We start from the raw sequence: 24,498 nt of genomic DNA, 5'->3' as shown, positions 1-24,498 counted from the left end.
TAATAAGTCTAATTAGATATGTTACATTCGGGGAAATGGGACGGGATAGTAGTTGCCACATTTGGAACAGATCCGCTATTATATAATAAAATTAACGGTACCAATTTTCTTGCACCAGATGCGCATTTCGACAATACATGTCTCTTCAGTGATGCTCGTGGCCAAAATATATGTGTATTCCACAACGGCAACCAACTCGTGTTGACGTCTGTAAAATTTACGAAGGGATGATTTCGACTCCCCCACTTGGAACTCTTGTTTTGATAGCGTCCTTGTTAGCAGCAACCTCCAGGAAATCATGATAGGAAATACAAGCCCTGGAATATCGTATCAACTATGAGATATATACATTTGTACTATGTATGTTAAACGGTACCAATCAGATGTGTATTTCGACTAATAGTTTCTTCAGTTACGCTCGTTGTTAAAAGATTTGACAATCTGAAATCTAAAACAAATGTTGAAGATAGGTTCAAACCAAAAAAGACCTAAAGTAAAACCAAATCTAGAAGACAAAGAATCAGAGCCTTGCATCAGGGAGAAATATTCCTGAATTAAAAACTGTTTTCAAAATTTCAATAAAACAATTTCTGCATCGTCTTGCCCGAACTGAGTAATATCAACTGGATTTGTGATACCTCGAAGACTAAAGCTCACCAGCAAAAGTATCGCCATAGTGGTAGTAATAGCATCAGCAGTACCAATTTTCTCTCACCAGGTGAGAGTTTTGCAACTGTATATATAATCAAATAATCTGTTTTTCGTCTTCTTTCCATACAAAACAATTCAAATATTGTAAAATATCCAAAGAAATTGAAGTGATACTAAGTAAAAGTATTGAACAAACCAATTTGCATTGTCCACGTTGAGTTTGATATAGTTATAAATAAAAAATAAACTTGGACAACAGTAGTTAACCGATTAAGAAGAACACAGTGGCTCTTTTCACAAAATTAAATGAATTAAATCACAGAAGAATATTTCATGTGCATAATCTGAGAAAAATAACCAGTATGACTGCCTTTAAGTGAAAAGTAAAATAACAAAAATACCGAACTATGAAGAAATTTAAAACGAAAAATCCATAATCAAAAGCTCAAACACATCAACCACAGGGATAACAACTGTTATATTCCTGACGTGGTACAGGTATTTCTATATGGTGAATTAAACCTGGTTTTATAGCTAACTTAACCTCTCACTAATATTGACAACGATGTGTGAAATTAAAGGCTTTAATTTCACACATCGTTGTTTTTGTCTGAAATTAAAGACTAATAGTGAGAAAGTTGGAATATTGTCTTATTAAGACTACTATTTAAATGCGCATTTTCAGTATAATAGATACACTTTTTTTAAATTGATAATTTACTTTTGGTTCATTTGAGTAATAAAATTATTACTAAGATTCAAATAGGAACGCTAATGAATGCTAAGGATAAAAATCTATTGAACATATATTGTATATTTGTTCTTTTAATTGTTGACTACAATTGTATCACGTTTGTCAGGTTTAAGCCAATAGAGCATTAAGAGAATAATGGTCAAAAGATTGTCAGATAACAAAACCAATATGTTTTAAACAAAATATTGGCTAACATCAGAGGTACCTTTAGGTTTTTTGTAAAATGATCCGTATTACACGCATACCGCTGACCTTTGCTATCAAAAGATAAAGCTTCCATCAAAACTTTATTCTGGCATTGAAGATTTGTGAGAAATGTTTGAAGTTTAAACTAACCAAAGGGGTTTGTTAATTATACCAACCTTGTAAATATTGTAGACAAGTGAAATTTTGAAAATCAACAAATTCGTAAAAAAATGGAAGAAAAGCAAGTAGAACCGATGGTTGACGATGATGAAAGAAAACTTTGGAGAAACTGGACTTTCTTAAAGCACGAACTTCGGGTTGAAGAATTGACAGAAGGGTTGTTCAAAGCAGGAAGATTCAATGCTGAAACTAAAGAAATGATTTTAACAGTCCAACCAAATACAAAATTCATGAAAGCTGAAAAGTTTTTGAGTGCTTTAATACGGTCAGGTATAAAAGGTTATAAAACATTTTGTAAACTGATGAAGACTGATCCGTCAAACAGATATGCAGAAGTCATGGAAAAGTTAGGAATATCGGATCAAGACGATATGTCAGGTAAAACTAGTGCATTTTCAATAGTCATTGTAAATATAAAAAAAGAAGATGTGATATGATTGCCAATGAGACAATTCTCCACTAGAGACTTAATGACCCAGAAATTTACAACTATAGGTCACCGTACAGCCTTCAATAATGAGCAAAGCCCAAATACCGCATAGTCAGCTATAAAAGACCGCGAAATGACAATGTAAAACAATTCAAACGAGAAAACTAAGGTATGTTTTTCATGTATTGTTGTTCATCTTGTACGGTTATTTTCTTACAAATTGTGCACTATGATTGTTCCAAATTAAGTGGAAAAATATAAGTTGTTGGTGTTCTTGTTTATTAAATCTTAGTGTTGATGTTACAGCCTCTCAGATTTTATTCTCGTGTAATCGTAATTAATCCTATCAAGTTCGTTAGGACCAATTAGATTTCTTTGACGACTTCTTTTACTCATATTTGTTTCTTTTTCTCATTCTATTCTTCCGGGGACTACATTTGTTTCGATTAAGGCGAAATTTCAAGTTTGAACATCTGATATCGAAGAGTCAGTTTCAAATGACAAAACTGTAATAACTAATCAGCAACTGTATCAACTAATGGAATATTGAACAACCTCAAAAAAATAAATGTTTTCCCTTTCAGATTCTGTATCACAGGCTGAGACAGAAGATCAAAGACCAATATCAGCAAAGTCAAGCATGGTATTTATTTCATATATAAACAGTAGTTTACATTCTTCTTTCCACTGGAATAGAACTTACATATGGGAGTTTCTGCTCGTTACATATACTTTTTTGGGATAGGTACCTATCATTGTGCAACATACAATTCGTTGTTCCATACACTGAAAAGTAAAATAAAAAAAAATACTGAACTCCGAGGATAATTAAAAAAGGAAGGTCCCTAATCAAATGGTAATATCAAAAGCTATGAAATATCAAACGAATGGATAACAACTGTCATATTCCTGACATGGTTCAAGCATTTTCTTATGTAGAAAATGATGGATAAAACCTGGTTTAAAACCTAGCTAAACATCTCACTTGTATGACAGTTGCATCAAATTCCATTGTATTGACAACGATGTGTGAACAATAAAAAGTAAAATAACAAAAATACTGAACTCAGAGATTAAGATAGACATAATAGGTAAAAATGTCGAAAAAATAGGTAAAAATGTCGAAAAAAAGGGATACAGCAGTCAACGTTGTGTTTTAATCTTAATCACTATGAAAACAAACAAATATGTAACAAAGAAGCGCAAAACGGCATGCAGTCAAAGCACATTAGCAAAAATTCAAGAAGACAAGAATATAAAAATGTACAATAGCACGATAACACAATGATGGGATGTATAAGTACAAAGCAACGTCATATGTATAAAAAAAAAACACAAAATAGCATATAGACAAAGCACATTAGCAAAAATGAAAGACAAGAGTACAAAATGTTTTACAATAACACAATTACGGGATGTATAAGTACAGAGTCAGGTCAAATGAATAAAACACACTAAACAGTAAAATTTTGAATTTGTGGACCCATTATAATTTCTGGTTTTCATGCGAATGCTTGATATCCAATGCTAAAATTCCATTTACAAAAAAACACAATATTAACAGTGGAATATCACAGAAACCTCTATGTTTCAAAATATCTGAAATTACCAATAGAACAACAGAAAAAAAAAACAAAATGAAAGGAATGAAAATGTAAAAAAAAATATTTATATATATGGCTCCTACAATGTTTGCATGTCATCGAATATTACAATATTTAATCCATGATAAATATTATTTTAAAATACACATTTGTTTTATTATTCAGAGTGGGGGTACAGGAATAAGCTCAAAAGATGGAGAGACAGGGGAGAAGAAAATAAAACCATCAGTACCAGATATTTTACGACAACTTCCGGGTCCAACAAATGAATGTGGTACAACAACGCCAAACTTACTGACGACTCCAACAAGCCTTATTCGACAAGCCTCTGTAATGAGCACACCTAACAACGACACGGCAAGTGCTGTTTACGCTGTCAGAACGGCTCTGGAATCTGGAGAAACAACAAATACAGTAGCCGATTTAACTGCACTGGAAAAAGAATTGGTTAGAATTGCACCTACAATAGCTGATCTTTTTCAGAGAATAACAAAATCTAAGGACGAGCAACCAAATGCTTCTTCAGTTGAGGAGTTAAACAAACTGAAAGAGGAAAATGAGAGATTACGAAGAACAAATCGGACACTGATAGAAAAGTTAAACATTTTTCAACAACAGATTATTAATCTGCAGCTAGAGAATAAAAAGTTACGTGCTAACGATAAATGTGACCAAAAGTCAAAGGAAGAATTGAACAAACGAAATCAGGAACTCGAAAACCTGAGAAAGAAATTTGAAGTACAACAGCAAGAACTTGAACGAAAGGAAGTAGAACTCAATACCCAGCTTCTTAAAATACATGAAATAGAGGAGGAAAACGAACGACAGAAAATTCAGATTATGAAGTTAGAAGTATTGCATGACGAAAGTGTAGACGATAGGAAAGAACAGCAAGACCAGATAGAACAACTGATGAAAGAAAAATCACATCAACAGTATCAAATAAATACTTTGACAGAAAAGCTATCTGCAGACGAAGAACGCTTGCAAAAGATGGAACAACGCTTACTTATGCTTGAAAATATTGGAAGTGGGTCTAGAGCTTCATATTGGAATAATCGAAGTCGAGACAAGAACAAACGGACCACTCGAGTCGTGTCTCCACCACGATCGATGCCATGGATGAACGGAGTTCTGAATCGATCGCATAATGCTAACGTTAAGTTTAACCCTCCAACTCCACTTAATAAACCTCCCCAAGAAAAAGGATGGTCATTCTGAGAAGATATCAAAACTGTGATAACACCAATATCGAAATAAGGCAATAGAAATTAAATATAAACAAAATAGTTTTGAAAGTGCACTTAAATGTGAATTCTGACAAATCAGAAGTACACCTTTAAATAATAATATAATCTGTTGAAAGATATTTGAAAAAGATTTTGCTTGTTGAATTTTGTATTTTTCACGACGTAATCGAAACAGACCGATGTAACTTTAGTTTAATAAGAATATTATTGTAATTTCATATTTTTTTCATTTCGAGATTATGAGACAGTAAGCCAATTTTTCAAGATTTATGTTATCACATGTGGCATCAGTGAAAAGAAGATTTGTGTAATAGATCATTAGTATTCATTCATACAAATATTAACTAAGTTCATTTTTCACTTCGTCTAAAATTGAGTGTGAAAGGATTTGCTATTATGCGGTTGTTTATTTATCATTTTTATTATACGTATTTATAAGCAAATAATGTTATAATTAAAATCTCATTTTGACATAATCTTATTCTCCGATACTAAAATTTTGATACATTCATGAACGATTGAAAAAGAAATTGATCGATTATAATCACGTCATCATAACTTCCATTAAAGAACCACACTGCAGACGTGTCAGTGTATGAAGATTCCATGAGCCTCGAATATTAAAAAATCTTGGCAATTCATTTTTTTTCTGTACAACGTATGTTAACATCAACGTGCGTGGCGAAATCACGTTGTCTTTGGGCCGACAACATATTTCGAAATAACAAGCAACGACTTTAGTTTATTTCGAATTGAACCGAAACTTAAAAAAAGACCGAATAGGATGTAGTTAGTACGTAAAACTTAATTTATTTTTTATTCAACAAACCTGGTAGAATTCAAACATCCAGTCCTAAACAATAATCATCTAAAACAATGAAGGATTGCAAATTACACGATCGCACTACCACTGGGTTGATGCTTCTGCAGGTGGACTGATAGTCCCTGAGGGTATAACCATCCAAGAAGTCAGTACTTCGGTACTGGCATGAAAAAATGAATTTTGTGTTATTAAAATTTGCTGTAACAAAATATTTGAAATCATTTAAAATTAAACAATGTATCTCCCTTGTGCAAAGCTCTGATTCCTAGCCGGCTTTTGTATATTTTTTGTCCTTTTTAATTTATAGCTCTTCATCCTTTCAATAAGCGTTGGATTCTCAAATCTTTTGGACCCGAACATCACTGAAGGGACATTGATTGTCGAAATGCGCACGTGGTGCAGAAGAGTTAGTACCGTTTATGTTATTGGTTGATCACGATGGACATCCGTTTCGTACATGATAGCGAATATGCTCTTAATTTCGTAGCTACTATTCTGTCCTTGTTTCACGAATATGACCAACCGAATAAGACTTATTAGCGGGTATGTATTCCAATGAGCAACACGACGGGTGCCTCATGTGGAGCAGGTTCTGCTTAACCTTCCGAAGCACCTGAATTCATCCCCTGTTTTGGTGAGGTTCGTGGTGCTTAGCCTTTAGTTTTCTAGTATGTGTTTTATGTAGTATTGTTTGTCTGTTGGTCCTTTTCTCTTTGTTTAGCATAGTGTTGTCAGTTTATTTTCGAAATATGAGTTTGTATGTCCTGCTAGTATCTTTTTGCCTCTCTTTTACATAATGGTACTTCCTTACGAATAAAATATAACACATCTATACTGTATATCTTTTAAACAAAAATAGAATGTGGTACTGTCTCGATGATGAAAATGCTGCTGATGTAGTGTTTGACCTCAAATGGCAAATATTACATCACATCAAGACTAAACGATGTTAATTCACATTCCATCCATGATTTTTTGAGCTGGAAGATATGTTACCCTAAATTCCGCTTGCAGAGTGGAAAGCCTTTGATTTTTCCCGGTCGGGCATCGAACCATAATCTCTCTTGTATGCTACTCGGAGTACACGGGATATATGTAGTCCAATAATGTTAGATCTGCAAAGCAGTTTTGACAAATATTTGTTCTTCCGTCAGCAAGATTTGAACTTTCCGTCAGCAAGATTTGAACTTTCCGTCAGCAAGATTTGAACTTTCCGTCAGCAAGATTTGAACTATGCCCCTGACTTAGTCTGTACTACAGCAGCGTATACATCTCGACCATCTAGGCTAGTTAAAGAAAAATTGAGAATGGAAATGGGGAATGTGTCATAGAGACAACAACCCGAACATAGAGCAGACAACAGCCGAAGGCCACCAATGGGTCTTCAATGCAGCGAGAAACTCCCGCACCCGGAGGAGTCCTTCATCTGGCCCCTAAACAAATATGTTACTAGTTCAGTGATAATGGACGTCATACTACACTCCGAATTATATACAAGAAACTAAAATTAAAATAAAAAATTAAAAAAAAGTAGTTTCCGTTAATCGATTGATGCCTTATGTCGTCGGCTTTATCTTAGGTTCTTACACGTAACATTCATGTGCATACCAAAATACCACGTACAGTGTTGTGTCCCTAGATAAAATCGAAGAGAAAAGTCATCACTAGCCTAACGAAGGTTATATTCAACATACCTAATTGGCCGAGTGAATTAAGTTTCTGTTTGATAAACTGGTTGATTGTCTGTTGTTTCCTTAACTTCCAGTGGTTAATGTTTGAACGAGAACAAATTAACAATTAATACGATAGGTTGGTTCGGAAAGTCAGGTAGTTCGAGATGATGGCCGGAAAATTTAGAGCTCCGTTTGCAAATGATAAAGGCATAATTTTTTTCTTGACTGTGTGGGGTGTATGAATACGAAAGATTTCCGATCGGAATGATGACGTTAAATTAAATTCATCATATAATGAGACTGCCCCGATCTCTGCACGTCACAGAAGCATCAGAAGACTTATCCAAGGTTTCCGTAGGTATCACGTTGCTTGGAAAATGTATGTCCCTGACCAGTATACTTCATTTTCCTGTGATCATTTTTCAACCTTCATCTCAGTCGACATACCTCGAAGAAAATAGTTATTGTATTTATTGTTAATTTGTTCTCTTCCTGTATATGCATGACAAATGGCCACTGTATGTTAAGCCAGTAACAAAAAATCAATCAATACATGTTTTGTTTTTAAGTCTATTTGATGTATTGATCTTTCGATGCAAGTAAATGGTTGTAATGTTTCTAACAATTTACTTTTTTCACTTGTTGTAAAATGCCAAGACCGCATTAGACTAGTTGTTTTACAAACAGTACAGGAATAAACCATAACGTATAAAAAAAACGACGTAAATTTACACAGACGTTCATTACCGAAACTATAAAAGAAACATTTAAGTCTTGGTTCACACTACAAGTGAGAGAAGTGATGTCAAACACCAACAATAGACACCGTTCTTTTTAAAACGATATCCTTTATCCTTTATCAATGAGCTTATAAATTCATAAATTTGGGAAATGCCACCTTTTATCAAATTCCTACTGATGGAGTCATACTTCTACAATACTTCTCTATATTCTTTTACCTCTGATTCTGTGGATTCATTATAATTCGTTGGATACCAATTGTCGTGGATTTCATGGGTACAGGTGAACCACGAAATTTAAGGTTCAACGAATAACAAATCTTTTATAGGCTTTTTTGCAGAATAAGGCAGAACCAGGAAAACAAATATCCACAAACATGGACGTTTTCCTCAATCCATGAAATTGGTACAAATAGAAAAATTTATAACCGTAGCATATTCATAACAAACATTGATCGGCAGACAATTGACGTACGCGTTAATCGTGATCAATTTAGACACTAGGATGATGAAATCTTCGTGTACGATCAGTATACCAGAAGTGTTATCGCAAGTGTAGTACATTTGCCAAGGACGGTACATTCAGAGAGGTACAATCCATAAGCAGTGATAGCTCTGTAGTGAAAGGGAATCATGGATGGTGCCTTCAGGGACTAAAAGTCCATTAGAATTGGTATCACGCCATACTGCGGATCGTTAATTTTTGTGGAATGAGGATATCTTGCATTTTCGTAAAAATTTGATTTATTGGTGTACGGTGACCTATAGTTGTTACTGTCTGTGTCTTTTTGGTCTTTTGTGGATAGTTGTCTCATTGGCAATCATACCGCATCTTCTTTTTTATATTTGCCAAAGTTTGCATACAAGCCAATAGAAAATTTGTAAATCGTTGAATACTGTTTAATTTGTGGATAGATCGTATCCACTAAATCAGTGAAATTTGGTACGAATAATAATGAATCCACATTATTTATGATGATATCTTCAGTGACGAACGGTCAACCAAAAGTTGTATCACCACCAGTGGATATGAATCTGACACAGATGATACATTTCGGGACGAACTAGTTTAAGTATTTGCTCCCTGATTTTGTTAGTGGCTTTGAACAAGCTGTCAGTAACTGTGAATACTCTCAGATTTGTACTAAGGGTCTTTTTGTTGTTGGGATGTACAAGTACCCGGCCATGTTCACTCTGAGTTTTTGACAGATGTATTTCTATGAGTAAAGCCTTTTAAACTGATTTTTATAGTTCGTTCTTATGTTGTACTGTTAAACCAATGTCCCAGGTAAGGGAGGGTTGGGATCCCGCTAACTTGTTTAACCCCACCACATTCTGTATGTTTGTGTCTGTCCCAAATCAGGAGCCTGTAATTCAGTGTTTGTCATTTGTTGATGTGTTACATGTTTGTTTTTCGTTCGTTTTTGGTATATAAATTATGTTATTTTCTCTGTTGAATTGTTTTACATTAGGCATTTCGTGCCCTTTTATATCTGACTAATTGATATGGGCTTTGCTCATTGTTTAAGGCCGTACGCTGACCAATAGTTGTTAATTTCCTATGGCATTTGGTCTCTTGTGAAAAAATGTCTCATTGGCAATCATACCAAATTTTCTTGTTTAAAGTTCATCAGAATTCGTACCACTCCAGTTTAAGTGGATCAGGTATGAATGATGTTTTCATTGACTAAGAAACCGTCAGAAATGGTATCGTCGCAGCGGAGTATATCTGTCATGAATGATACCTTCAGTGACGAATATTCTATCAGAAGTGATATCGGATGAAATATAAGTAATGAGAAAGGGTATAACTTTTTTTTGATTCGAGCGTCACTGATGAGTCTTTTATAGACGAAACGCGCGTCTGGCGTATATACAAAATTTAGTCCTGGTATCTATGATGAGTTTATATAAAACTTACAGCGAGGAATATGCTTTAAAAGTTTGTGAGTGTGAATTTATATAAATCTATATCAGTAACACACTAAAAAAACAATATCTGTGTGTGCTTTATACTCTAACTGCCTAAGGGACATGATTTACCTTCTTTTTCTATATAGTCATTTTGAAGAATGTTCCTTCTGTATCTGAAATCAGGAAATGACCGAAAAGTCACGTTATAATATTACAAGAAAGGACCACAATGTCGTTTATTGCAGTGGAGAACCAGATGAAGTCAGATTAAACGTGCTTAGTTCAAAAGAATTTGAAATGGTAAATTGTTTATTTTAGAGTAATTCAAAGAATACTTCCTATTATTATTAGGTGAATTTGAAAGTCCCTTTCAACGGTGAATTTCTGATAAAAAAGATGTTTCAAATTCAAATAGTAGCTACGTTTTGATATTGATAGTTTCCAATGTAAATCTTTATCAAGCTGGTTCGTAAGCAACACTTACAAAAACCATTGTAAAGTATTGTTGAAAAGGTCCATATCTCTCAAAAGAGTCGCCAAATAACACAGTATTCGGTACAAAACTATTTTAGAATGATAATGTAACCATCCATGTGTAATTGGAATAACCAATGTTATCGTGATTTAGCACGACATATTTAATATAATATTATAATGGATTCGGTCCTATCCATTGATCTTCTTTAATGGTTTTGGTCCATATTACTATTGCCGTAAAGATCTTCTAAAGAATGACGTTTAAATTACTGATAAGATAGTTTTACGTACGTCTTTTGCATTTATTTAAAACAATTTGAATTATAATGAACTAACAAATATGTTTCAAAGAAACTCTTCTATTCACAAATTGTCAGATGAAATAATTTGAAAAGTAAACATTATTATTGTCATCTTTCTGCTTCTTCTGAAAGGAGTGAAATGCAACCTATGAATCATTATAAATGAGAAAATAATCAGCTTATGTATAGATCAAATATAAGTAAACTGATTAAAGCATTATTACCTTATGCAAATTTCATGTTACGATGATGTGCAAAGAGGTTTTGGCTTCATTCCATAAAAAGCGTTTCAAAAGACTTCAAAGATCTCAAATAAACAGGTAGAGTTTTAAAATTTCTGTCGAACTTTAATACTTAATTTTAAAAAATGCACTTGTGCGAAAGAACTGCGATATATAATGAATAAAGCAAGTTAGAGTTCAATAAATTAAATAACTTGAAATGTTGATGAAATTTAAAGGTTGACCTTTTAATAAAAGACAACCCTAATAAAGAAACAAAAGGGGGATTTTAAATGTCGGTAAGTCCAGTTATGTTAGCAGATTAGGTGTGTGACATGGATAATGATATCCGCAGAGTCAGGTTTGATACGGAAGTTGATGAAACCATTTTAACTGGGAAATGGAGTTTTTTAAGGTATGGAAGATAGTTCAAATCATTACTCTTATAAGAACTCAAGTCGATGAGATTGAATTGTATTTTTACCAGATAATTTTAAACTTTTGAAGTCACATACAAATTCATGATAGATCGGTTGATAATTGTGTATGAAACATCCCCAAAAATAGAAATCAAATTACTTAATATGTTCTCCATAGCCAACAACAGGTGATCGTATGATCTTCAACATTAAGCAGAACGCATACCGTGTAGTAACCGATAAAAGGCCACAGAAAGGCAAAATTTGAAAAAAAAATCAAAAGAGAAAAACAACGGCATGATTTATACTTAAGAAATACGAAAAAGAGGCACAGTTAAACTCATAAATCGAAAATAAACTGCCAACGCCATGGCTAAAAAAGAAAAGGACAAACAGACAAATACTAGTACACAGGATTCAACATAAAAAAACTAAAGACTGAGAAACACAAACCCTATCAACAACTGGGAGTGAGCTCAGGTGCTCCGGAAGGACAAGCAGATCCTGTTCCAGATGTGGAACCCGTCGTATTGCTCATGTCATTACAAATCTTGTAAATAGGCTTATTCGGTAGGACACATTCGTGAAAAGGGAAGGGGATTGAAGTTACGACATAAGGAACATATCCGATATCATTTGTGAAACGGTTATTCCATAACGATCAACCAACTCATGATGGCGTCCGTAAAATTAACGACGGGATGATTGATCTTCACCATTTGAAACTCTTTGATTAATAGCTTCCCTGTGATCAACCTTCTATCCAGGAAATCATGATAGGAAATACATGCCTGGAAATAGCGTATCAATTGGGAGATATATACTCCGTATGCAGGCGCTGCTGGAATGTTGCTACATAGAAATGGAAAGTTCACAATTGGGAATCTGAAATAATCTCCTTAGTCATAAAGTTTTGTTTTCAACCGACCCTCGTTGTCAATTTCTAGATGTAAGTCAAGATATGAGACAAAATTAACTATATCTGTTGTATTCTTTATCTCTAGTTTGATTGGATAGATGCGTTCAACATAGTCATCAAATTTTGAATTATTCAGTGAGAGAACATCATCTATATAGTGGAAAGTAAAGTTAAAGGATACTGCTAAATTCTTAAGAAGTTCCTGTATGAAGTCAGCTTTATAATAATAAAGGAACAAATCGACAGGGAGAGGGGAACAATAGGTTCCCATTGAAATGCCGACAGTCTGCTGAAAAAACTTGTAGATCTTGTTCTGCTGATCATGCTTGTATTATGCCAACGAAATTCAAACTTGATTTGACAGATGGAAACGGTCCTTACAAGGGACATGATCAGAATTTGGCGGGGTTGATGAATCATCTTTGTGAACGCTCAATCCCCCCCCCTTTACCTTACATCATAGATACAATTGAATGTATGTACGCCAGACGCGAGTTTCGCCTACCAAAGACTCATCAGTGACGCTCGAATTAAAAATTTAAACAGCCCAAATACAGTACGAAGTTTAAGACCATCAAGGACTTAAATTTTTTTAAAGTTTTTCCAAATACAGCTAAGATAATCTACTTCTTAGGTAGAACATCCTCATTATTTTGAATTCAATCCGAAATCTGCAGATGATGTTTTTTTCTTTTAATAATCCTAACTTTTTCGATTGGGTTCAATTGGTATATATATCCTTCTGAACTAGAAATTAAAGAAACAACAGACACGGCTTCATCTGCATTATTTTAAGACTTATAACTCGAATTTGACAGACGCGGTCATCTCAGAACCAGAATCTATGACAAACGAGACGTTTGTAATTTTGAGTTTATTGATTTCCCCTACCTTAGTAGCAGTATTCTAACTCCACCTGCATATGGAATATACATTTCTCAACTTATGCGGTATGCAAGAGTTTTCAGCTCCTACTCATACTCTGTTAATCGTTGTCAGTGTTTGAGCAGAAAGTTGATGTACCAGGTGTTTGTCCAAGAACGTCTCGGTTTTTTTTCTAAAAAAAAGTTCTTTGGAAGATACCAAGACCTTGTTGATAAATATTCTGTATCAACTTCACAAATAATACAGGATGGTCTTGAAATGTAGATTTTAGGTACTGACATTGTTTAACATGTTAATAATGTTTGATAGTATGCTTTGCTTTGTCTTTGTGAATAAGACATCGTTGTATTATCCATTGAACATAGCTTGGTACTTATAAATCCCGTCATTGTGTTGTTGTGCTATTGTGGACTTTTTGATGAGGGACTTTCGGTTTGAAATTTTCGTCGAATTGCGTTATCTTTGTTATTTTACTATTTTATTTTCACAGATTAAAACATTTGTCCTTTGAAATTAGGATCAGAATATTTTTGCGAACATAACCATACCCCCCCTTTTCAGGTGTAACAAAAAATGTTATAAAGTACGATGTGGAAGAGCATATGATTATTTAACTTAATCAATTAAGTATATAGTTTTAGTGTACAAACTTATCAACTATATTTCAATCTTAAATATAGCAATTAAACTAAATAAATCTACAAAAACAATTCAATCGTAGATTGACAGATTTTACAAAGGCATTTTGTCAAGTTTTTAAACACAATTAAAATTTAAAATTACAGATACCTACTAACTTTAAATGAAGAAATAAATTTGCAAATCATTGCTGACACATTAGAGGATAGAGGGGCTTTATCTCCAGACGAGAAAGACGTTATTTTACAATTATATAATTACCGAGAAAAAGTAGAACTATGCCTTGGAACTGTTATGGTTTCTGGTCCTAATTCTTATACAACCATATGTGAGGTTTTAAGAGATTGTGGTTACGGACATATTGTGGAATCGTTAAAGGCAGACGACGAAGAATCGGATAAATGTAAGTACATATACATTCGCTGTAATAACGCTGTTTAAAGTATAAATAACAATGAATGATAATTATATCTAAATTCAAGGTTTATTCCACAAAATCTTGTAAATAACATCTAAACATATTCCACAAACTCATGTAATCAGCTACTTTGAATATTCCTTATTATCAATGTCAATATATATTGACCAACATCGGAAGAATTTACTGAAGCGATTATTTCAGAACTATTTATACGATAAGCTGATTATTCCTGACCTGTTAGAGCAATTTTACAATCGAGAGCAGTAGGTATATCTGTGTTTTACGTCATGCCAAACCTACCTAATTCATACAATGAAATTTTGTCACAATAGCAATTGCCTCGTCAACTAAGTAATAAAATTGAGAAAGGCAATGGGGAATGTGTCATAGAGACAACAACCCGACCATAGAACAAACAAAAACAGAAGGTCACCAATAGGTCTTCAATGCAGCGAGGTGTCCTTCAGCTGGCCCCTAAACAAATATATATACTAGTTCAGTGATAATGAACGTCATACTAAACTCCAAATTATACACAAGAAACTATTGAAATACTACATTTTGATAAATATTCCTAAAGTAATGAACTAGAGAATTCTCGCCCGGATACACACTCCATAATCTAGTATATTATAAGAGCATAAACCCGAAGCACATGGAGGCTAAGAACTAAGAACAAGAAGATTTAAGATACATAGAAAAAAACTACAAGATTGTAATGATAACCTTTGTTCATAGTTGGCATACCTTCTATAGTTTTATAAGATAAAACCTTGTATTTTTCTTCTTCAAAATACCTGTTTCTTCCATTAGAATGCGGATCTGTTTAATAACTATTTAGCTGTATGACCAATTCAAATACATTTTTTTTACTAATAATTTGATAACATAATTCCACCGCTAAAGGTTCTATTTATAAAATATTAATATGATGTTTTACTTTTACAGCTGATAAAGGTATGATTTTACATATATCAAATGATATAATATTGTCCTAATATGTAATCAACTAAAGTAGAGGTTCTAAGTCTACGACATGAAATGTCCACTGGGCGTAACAACAACCTCAGAAACAGGGAAAACTTAAGACTTTTCAGTATGGATAGAGGTGATCAGAGGTCAACCACTGAAATTTAAAAGATGCCCAAGAATAAAACTTACATAAAAGGAGTAGGGGCAATAATTTATTTGCCCCAAAAATACTGCAAATTTAAAAGTTATCATACATATTCTTAAATTACTGAAAACTTGACTACGGTACAAGGTATTAAAAAAAACACAAATTTGACATTGAACAAGTTTCCATGGCAACAAATCATGACTTAATTTGCATATTTTGTAAAATTTCGTGATTTTCCTTGTTATTCATCAAATTTTAAGTATATTTTAGATTGAAAAAGTATATGCGCACCCAAGAAACAACTTTATATTTGGTGAGATTATGTCAATAGTAATAATAAATTATTTTGATGTTTCTTGGCTGCACACAATGTTTCCACAACAGAAATAAAGATCTTCATGGTTTTTTTTTAAATTTCTTGACCCTATGCATTTCTAAACATTATGTGCAAATTTGAAGTAGTTATCAAACAATTTATTTCCTTGGGCCAAAACCAGGCCTTAATGCCCCTACTCCTAATTAATTTAGTCAAACAAATTAGAAAACAAATGGTTTAATCAGAAACATTTGTAAAGTTTTCTTTGCTCGTGTTTACAAGATAATGTGGCCAAATAACCCATTGACTTAGAATCTAGACTTTGAAGTTTGGTCTTAATTGTCAATTTTCCTTTTATAGTTTCATCTTTAATAATTCAAGAGATTTATAGGTTAAACGTTACAAAATTCGATGATAACGGGTTCATAAACAAATAAATAATTTAATCTGCATAACAATTTATTTCGAATGCAGTAAAATAAACACAAACGGTGCATTTACTGTCACTGGGTTTATACAAATGCTGGTGAACTTATCATAGATGTTGGTGAAAGCATCCGTTTTATGGGTTATCTATGATTTAGTTGGTATCATTTTAAAGTTAATCCTGAACAGATTTCAAAGATTGCAACTACAGCAGTAATTTATTTTATCTATTCGTCTAAAGTTGGTCTAGTACGTTTAGTATATCTTCTGGTTAAAAAGAAATAAAAAAAAAACATTTACTTCACTGTTTTTATTTACACAAGATACTTTGTAAAATGTTTAAGTCTTGGGATATTTTAAATATCATCACTACGTTATGGGCTCACCCGGGAGGCTCGCTCCTAATTGTTAAAAGTAAAGGTACGGTGCATTCGACCTAGGGCTGTGTAGCAGATGTGGGCCTATCCCCGAAAATTCGGTTTCCTTCACCAATAACATGATTATTATGATCATGTACAAATATCTAAATAATAATGACAAATTTAAGGGCAATGAAAAACTGCACTGCATTGAGTGTAAACAAGTACATCTTATTATATAGATGTTCCTGTTTAAACTGTATCAAATTCATGTACAAATTAGCATGATTAAGGTTGTGATTATTACTAACTACTGTTCTCAGAGAGTTATATAATGTATTACTTAATAGTTATCAAAGGTAGTATATTACTTAAATTAGCTTCATTAATAGCATGCAAATTATATATTAGACGAACTAACCAATTTTTTGTGAAAGAAGTAGAGACATTTCTCATGGGGTTATTTTTAATTTGTCTTTGAATTTTCGATTAAATTTGCAATACTAAAGAATCATATGTGTAAACTGAGGGATTCTCAAAACATTATGTCATATCTTTCGTCAAGAATTGTTGATAATGGTAACAGATAACTTAAAAACTAAAATTTTGATAATGTTCTGTAAATTGTGATTTTTTTTATACGACAAAAGTTTGGCCCCGCAAAGCCATCGGGCACTGTATGTTAATTTGAGAACAGTATGTATTTGTCCTCATGGTTCTGAAACATATGATGACACTACAAGTTTAATGAAAGCAGGACTACAGAGGAAAGGGCCGTTTCTGGACACATTGGTATGTGCACAAACATTCTGCAGACGGGAATATTTAAAACAATAATTCAGGAGCAAAACAAACATTTAAAATATGTTTGTATTTCTTCGTTCTTGCAGATCTTTGAGATTATATAACAGCCAAAAGATGCATACGACTTTACACTCTCAAATCTAAGCGAAACTACGCGCATATTTCATTGCAAAAAGTTATAGTATTAACAAACATTACGAATTTCAATTTGCTGTTTATTTCTCTGATGCTTGAAACAAGAAATAGTTAGTTCTAAAGATGATCTGCTTTTCCTTTAGAATTATTATCATATTTACTTTTCTGATCTATGTTTCAGATTTACAGTTAGTTCAACCAAAGCGATTTATGCTATCCTCAAAAGTAAGTATTTTTTAAAACATGTATGAACTTAAAACCTTCTCCGAAGTCTTCAACAATGAAAGACAATATAAAATTCTTTATCTATTAACTTATCATGACGATTCCTTTGTTCGTTAAATGACTTTCTTACAAAAATAATTGATTTTGATAATAACCACAATGTTGACTTTCATATAATCTTGTCTCATGCATATACACCAACATATCTTTTTATTCAAAATGACATCAAAGAAGTCAAACCCGCTGATTTTTCAAGTTTCCAAATGTATAGAAAGTCATAGTATAGATCAACAAAATATATATTAACAAAATATATAGGAGTTCAACATTGCATTATTGTGCTATGGTAATTTTGTATTCTTGCCTTTCATTTTACTTCTTTGCTTTGTCATCATACCATTTTGTTTTTCTTTGTTAACAATTCTTTTTATAGTGGTTAAGATTATAAGACAATTTTGGACAGCTGTACCCTTAATTGTGACATTTTTACCTATCATATATGTTTGTTTTGTTCACACATAGTTGTCGATATAAAATGGAATGAAATCGACTGTCGTTCAACTTAGAGGTTTGCCTAGATAAGGGACTTTCCGTTAATATTTTCCTTGCAACACGGTATTTTTGTTATTTCCCTTTTTACCATAATTTCATCTTTTCCAGATAACGTTTTCTTTGATTTGTTGTTAATAGAAAGTGATATAACAAAACTTCTATATGCTTAAACTTTTGTTAAAGTAAAGTATGTTTAATCTATATAACTGTCCAAATCAACACGTTATATATGTACTATGTTTTTCTAGGACCGCAGTACAATTCATAGTAGTCAAGCATCAAAAACATCAAAAACAGATCCATTAGCCATTCAAGGTGTCAGGATGGCAATCAACACACTATCAAAGGACGCTAAAGCATCTCATCGGGAGTTCAGTGCCATAATCACCAGACAGGAAGAGTTAGAAATACAACTAGAGGAAGTAATGGCCTCTCTCGACAATGCTAGAGAGGCTCTGATTAAAGAAAGGCATGAAAAGGTTAGCCTTCAAGAAAAACTACGTCTACGAGACGAGGATTTAGTAGAAATGACTAAAAGATATAGAGAATTACAAAAAGCCATGGTTAAATTAAAAGAAACGAACAATAAATATCATGAAAGGATTCAAAAGCTTCAAATTGAAAACGAAGAGATGCGTAAAATGAACACTGATAAACGTGAACTACAGGAGGAACTAGAAAAACGAAACGAAGAAATTAAACATTTGAAGGATACAATAGAAGCTCAGAGTAAAAAAATCAGTGAACAAGAATCTTTAATAAACGATAGACTAGCAGTAATTGACCAATTAGCCAATGACCACGCTAAACTAGCTGACGGTCAAGTTAAACTGGAAAAAATAATGTCAGGCCAATCAGATAATATAGCAAGACTTGCATCAAATAAAGAACACACTGAAAAGATAATAGATACACAGCAGCAACAGATTAATCTACAACAAGCCACGCTTGTCATGATGAAAGAGCAACTCGAAAAACTAGAGAATAGGATGAACCAACAGGATAATCAACATAATGTTCTAGGCTTACAACCAGCGGAAACAAATAATCGTTCTAGACGTCAGACTTCAAATTCTCCTGCCAAACAAGTACATCAAAAGCCATTCATGGCTGCAGGGAAACAAGACACTTCAAAAAGCGCTTACTGGAGAGGAGGCGAAAAAAAGTGAAGTGAAAATTTATCGTCTGTCACTGGTTATAGAGAGAGCTTTAATCATTAATTATACCTCTCATGTCATACATACATAATTACTTATCATCATAACAAAGCAGTATAATATGTCTTTCATAAAACTATTTTCATACCCGTCTTGTTGTTTCAATAAAGAAAGATTTCGCAAGCTATGATTTTCATATCCTTTATTATATCTTTCATATTATACATATATTACACCTTCTTTCCTTCCTCGTATCTCCAAGTATGGTTGATTTGTGTTTGCTAAGTGTCTTATAGTCATGTCTAATCTGAACCAAGACGATACATGTTTAATTAATATTTATGGTGAAAAAAAACGACATTGACATTGTGCATTTATATTACAAAGATCGATGCTACACACAGAAAACTCTACAAACTCTGTAATAAAAAACATTTTCTCAATATATATAGTATCTTAACTTTCAAACAACATAGCTCAAAGAAAATTGATTTCAAAGGTCATGTGGAATGAAATTAAAGCACAGCCTCATGACTGTCCGTTGAAGTTGTAAAAACATTAAGTCGTTTTGTTTTTTAATGTGTTACCAAATTATCAATGTAAGGTATTGTACAAATAAACTGTTGACCCAGATATATGTCTTGCTTCTCGGTAGAAAATTCCGAAAAAGACAATGTGATGGACAGCAACATTGTTTATCAATTCAAAGTTGCTCAGAAGATCATGACATAGTGGGAAAAAATAAAATACCAAAACAAAAATTGAAGATCGAGGAAAATTCAAAACGGGAAAATCAAAAGCTCAAACACATCAAACGAAGTTGTAACAACTTTCATATTCCTGACTTGGTACAGGCGTTTTATAATGTAGAAAATGGTGGCTCAAACCTGGTTTTATAGCTAGCTAAACCTCTCATTTGTGTGATAGTCGCATCAAATGTCATTATATTGACAATGATGTGTTAACAAAACAAATTGACATAGTTTGTTAAATTGTCAAGAATAGGGGTACAGCAGTCAACATTGTGTTCTAATCTTAATCACTATAAAAACAAATACATATGTAACAAAGAAACACAAAAGTGCATATAGACAAAGGAAATTAGCATAAATGAACGACAAAAGCACAAAAATATACAATAGCAAAATAACACAATGACGGAATGTACAAGTAGATGGCCACGACATATGTATCAAAGAAACACAAAAAGGCATATAGACAAAGCACATTAGTAAAAATGAGAGACAAGAATACAAAAATTATCATAGACAATAACAGATGACGGGATGTATAAGTAACTGGACCAAGACATACGGGGCATTTATTTTCAGTCGTTCGTCATCAATTGTTTGGGCAAAACGTTTCAGATGTATCTTCAACGTCAGGTTCTTACAAACGGACATAACACTGCCACTAGTCCGATATAAAAAAACAACCACACCCACTTACCGAATATTACATAAACAGGGTCTCCACGCAGTAGCTTTTAGAAATGCATGAATTTGCTGTTTTCTGATGACTTATAGCGCGTTAATATTCCAAGAGTATGTAGTACAAAGCAGAGTTCATATTCATATTGCAGCATCTTGTTCTCGTCCTAATATGCGTGCAATATTTGTGATTGGACATTTAAAAGTAATACACCAACTATCAACGGATATGAAGAAAATAAGAATAATTTGATAAACAAACTTTCATGGAGATGTACATTGTCTTATTTTTTTCTTTAGACACTTCAAAAGCGACTTGGATATAGAAATATGGTTACTTTGGCCTTCTTCTGACTAGCTTGTCAAGTTTCGGTGTTATAACATTAATGGTACCAATTTTTCTGTACCAGATGCGCATTTCGACAATACATGTCTCTTCGGTGATGCTCGTTGCCAAAATACATGAACTCCAAAGCTTATATAAAAGATGAAGAGCTATAATCCAAAAGGTCCAAAAGGTATAGCCAAATTCGTGAAAGGAATGAGAGCTTTGCATGAGGGAGATAAGTTTGACTGTTTTGATGTATAAACACTAAAGTACAATACTCGAGCAGATATAGATAGTGCCATATGCTCACTCAGTGTGAGCCATAGAATATTTGCAACAACTCTAAGGTCCCCGTAAGTGTTTTTTTTTTCAAGTCAAATATCCGTCCCTATCAAACACAGTTTTTTTGCATTGGAGGTCACAATTTCGCCCTTTCGTCTTTTTTCATTCATATAAGAACCTACCTTGTATAGGTATTTATTTGAAATATTTATTCGTCCTAAATATATATATAATAATTGCCACAGGACGTGAAGCAAACTGCAATCAAGAAATCATTGTTTTTTTAAACAAAAAAAAAATTAATCAATAAGTATTAACTAGAAAAGTTATCATACATAATATGTAAGAAAGAATATGGGGTTCTATCCCTGACACAAAGTCAGTACATGCACAACAAAAAAACATAAAAGCAAAAAAAAAAAAACCACCTATTGTAAATATCAATAAAAACATTAAAACTTTCAGGAAATGCCTGTACCAAGTCAAGATTATGACAGTTGTTATCCATTCGTTTGATGTGTTTAAGCTTTTGATTTCGCCATATGATTAGGGACTTTCCGTTTTGAATTTTCCTCGCGGTTCAGTATTTTTTGATTTTCCTTTTTTTTAATAGGGCACATCGAAATATATGTTAGACAACTTGGCAGAAAATTTACGTTATATGTTTGGTAAAATAATTTGGGTAGTCTTTGTAAGATGTAACAGCACCAACTCGGGCCTAGGCTAGGTCAGAAAGATCATAGTTCATATCTTAAAAAAATGTGTGTAAATCATGTTAAATTGACCCGGCCCCATAAATACTTGAAACTGAAAAAAATTAACATAGAAAGCAATGGTGCCAAAAAAACGTGGTGTGCGTGTAATTTAGATTAGAGTACACAAACAGGACACAATTTGGAGATCGATGTAGCACACTTTTCAAGAGAAGTTATCTCAAGAATCAATAAACCACAACTGTAAAAACATCCCACAAGAGCATACCCATCAAGTTAGGGGAAACTGGCCTTCACCCAGCACAAGAGTAACTCCGTTAACATAACAGAAAATAAAGTATAAGAGGTATTCATTTATATTGCAGTGGGGATATCCAGAAATTATTCTGATTAAAACATAAAATAGGACATGCATAATTAATATATTTAACGACCATTTTGATACTGTTATTAAAAACAAGAGCTGATTTACAATTTTGGGACAAAGGGACACTGGTTCCTTCATTCTATGTTAAGATATAAGAACTATAATCTTCGGTATATAAAACTGAGGAACTTAAGTAATTCGTATAAGCTCGACTTGAAATGCCTGGATCTATTCATGAGACTACTATATAACATATAGACTAATGGATGGACGGACAGTCCAGTCGGTATGGGACTTATAAGTAAAGGGCTCCAACTAATCTGGATCTATTCATGACTTAGCCAAATAAGTAAGTAGTAGAAACTGCCCAAAAAGTAATCAAAGCACCTCAAACGAATCTGGATCTATTCTTGACTAAACAAAGGTAAAATGTAGGAGGCTCAAACAAATCTGGATCTATTTATGACTAACTTAAAGTTATCATTAGGTATAAAACAAGTTTTGGTCTACTTATGACTTAAACAAAGTACACAGTATGGATTCAAACAAGTCTTGGTTTATTCTCGAATAAACCAAATTTTATTACCAATTATACATAAATTGATAAATTGTTAGACGGTGCTAAAGGAAAAAGGAAAATTAACAATAGGGAACAAAAAATCATCCCTTTTGTCATTATTTTTGTGAAGAGTTTCCCCCTGTAAAACTGAAATATCTAAGCATAATAAATGACAGTTATTACTGTTTACATATACGTTGACTTATTTATAGTCAGTTCCCTTGGTAAATATCTGCAGATGTGTTGTTGAATTTATGAATTGAACAGAATTCACCGAATTTGGCAGTAACTGTTAGATGAACAGTACACACTATTCTGCTATTAAAGGGGGGCAATTGGTACCCAGAGGAATACCACCAACCAATAGATAAACTTAAATGCAGAAAAATACATAATGTTATCAAGGAGAAAACTCACATCTTTAATCATTTCATCACACCTCTAATAAGTGTATCTAGCATAACTATTTACCCTTACCAATGCATGCATTGATTCAATAATTTCCATCATTCCCTCCCTGTGTTATTGTGCTATGGTTAATATTCATGCATTCTTGTCTTTCATTTTTGCTAATGAGCTTTGTCAATATGCCTTTTTGTGTTTCTTTATTACATATGACACGGCTCTGTACTTATATATTCTGTCATTGTGTTAATGTGCTATGGTAAGATTTTATATTCTTGTCTTTTATTTTGCTAATGTGCTTTATCTATATGCCTTTTTTGTGTTTCTTTATTACATATGACATGGCTCTGTACTTATATATTCTGTCATTGTGTTATTGTGCTATGGTAAATTTTTATATTCTTGTCTTTCATTTTGCTAATGTGCTTTATCTATATGCCTTTTTGTGTTTCTTTGATACATATTTGTTTGTTTTTATAGTGATTAATATTATAATACAATGTTGACTGCTGTAACCTAATTTTTGACATTTTTACCTATTTTGTCTGTTTGTTTTGCTCACACATCGTTGTCAATATAATGGAATTTAATGCAACTGTCATACAAGTGAGAGGTTTAGCTAGCTACTTGGTTAAATCCAACATTTTCTACGCAAGAAAATGCCTGAAATAAGTCAGGAATATGACAGTTTTTATCCATTTGTTTGATGACTGAGCTTTTGATTTTGCCATTTGATCATGTTAATTACAAAGTTTCTGTTTTGAATCGTCCACTGAGTACGGTATTTTTGTAATTTTACTTTTTCCTTAATATTAAAATCACAACAAATTCA

The 24,498-nt window shown here is 32.9% G+C and overlaps 2 protein-coding genes across 3 annotated transcripts; both read left to right on the top strand.

Annotated features, from left to right (window-relative positions):
• The first annotated feature begins 1,695 nt into the window (after positions 1-1,695).
• LOC143067528 (uncharacterized) lies at positions 1,696-6,710 on the top strand. Its single transcript, XM_076240849.1, has 3 exons — positions 1,696-2,149; positions 2,786-2,844; positions 3,971-6,710. Exons 1-3 carry the CDS (start codon positions 1,822-1,824, stop codon positions 5,024-5,026), a joined length of 1,443 nt encoding a protein of 480 aa, XP_076096964.1. The 5' UTR covers positions 1,696-1,821; the 3' UTR covers positions 5,027-6,710.
• Positions 6,711-11,504: 4,794 nt separating this feature from the next.
• Positions 11,505-19,765, top strand: LOC143067527 (uncharacterized). Of its 2 annotated transcripts, none has more exons than XM_076240846.1 (4): positions 11,505-11,620; positions 14,214-14,470; positions 17,830-17,873; positions 18,674-19,765. In XM_076240846.1, exons 1-4 carry the CDS (start codon positions 11,541-11,543, stop codon positions 19,592-19,594), a joined length of 1,302 nt encoding a protein of 433 aa, XP_076096961.1. In that variant the 5' UTR covers positions 11,505-11,540; the 3' UTR covers positions 19,595-19,765. The 2 variants fall into 2 exon arrangements, with proteins under 2 accessions (XP_076096961.1, XP_076096962.1); XM_076240847.1 differs by lacking the exon at positions 11,505-11,620 and adding an exon at positions 11,837-12,573.
• Positions 19,766-24,498: the final 4,733 nt, after the last annotated feature.

The sequence above is a fragment of the Mytilus galloprovincialis genome, chromosome 3 (genome assembly GCF_965363235.1).
Source record: "Mytilus galloprovincialis chromosome 3, xbMytGall1.hap1.1, whole genome shotgun sequence".
NCBI lineage: Eukaryota > Metazoa > Mollusca > Bivalvia > Mytilida > Mytilidae > Mytilus > Mytilus galloprovincialis.
The sequence above is the reverse complement of the archived record's forward strand: the minus strand, read 5'-3'. Positions and strand labels throughout refer to the sequence as shown.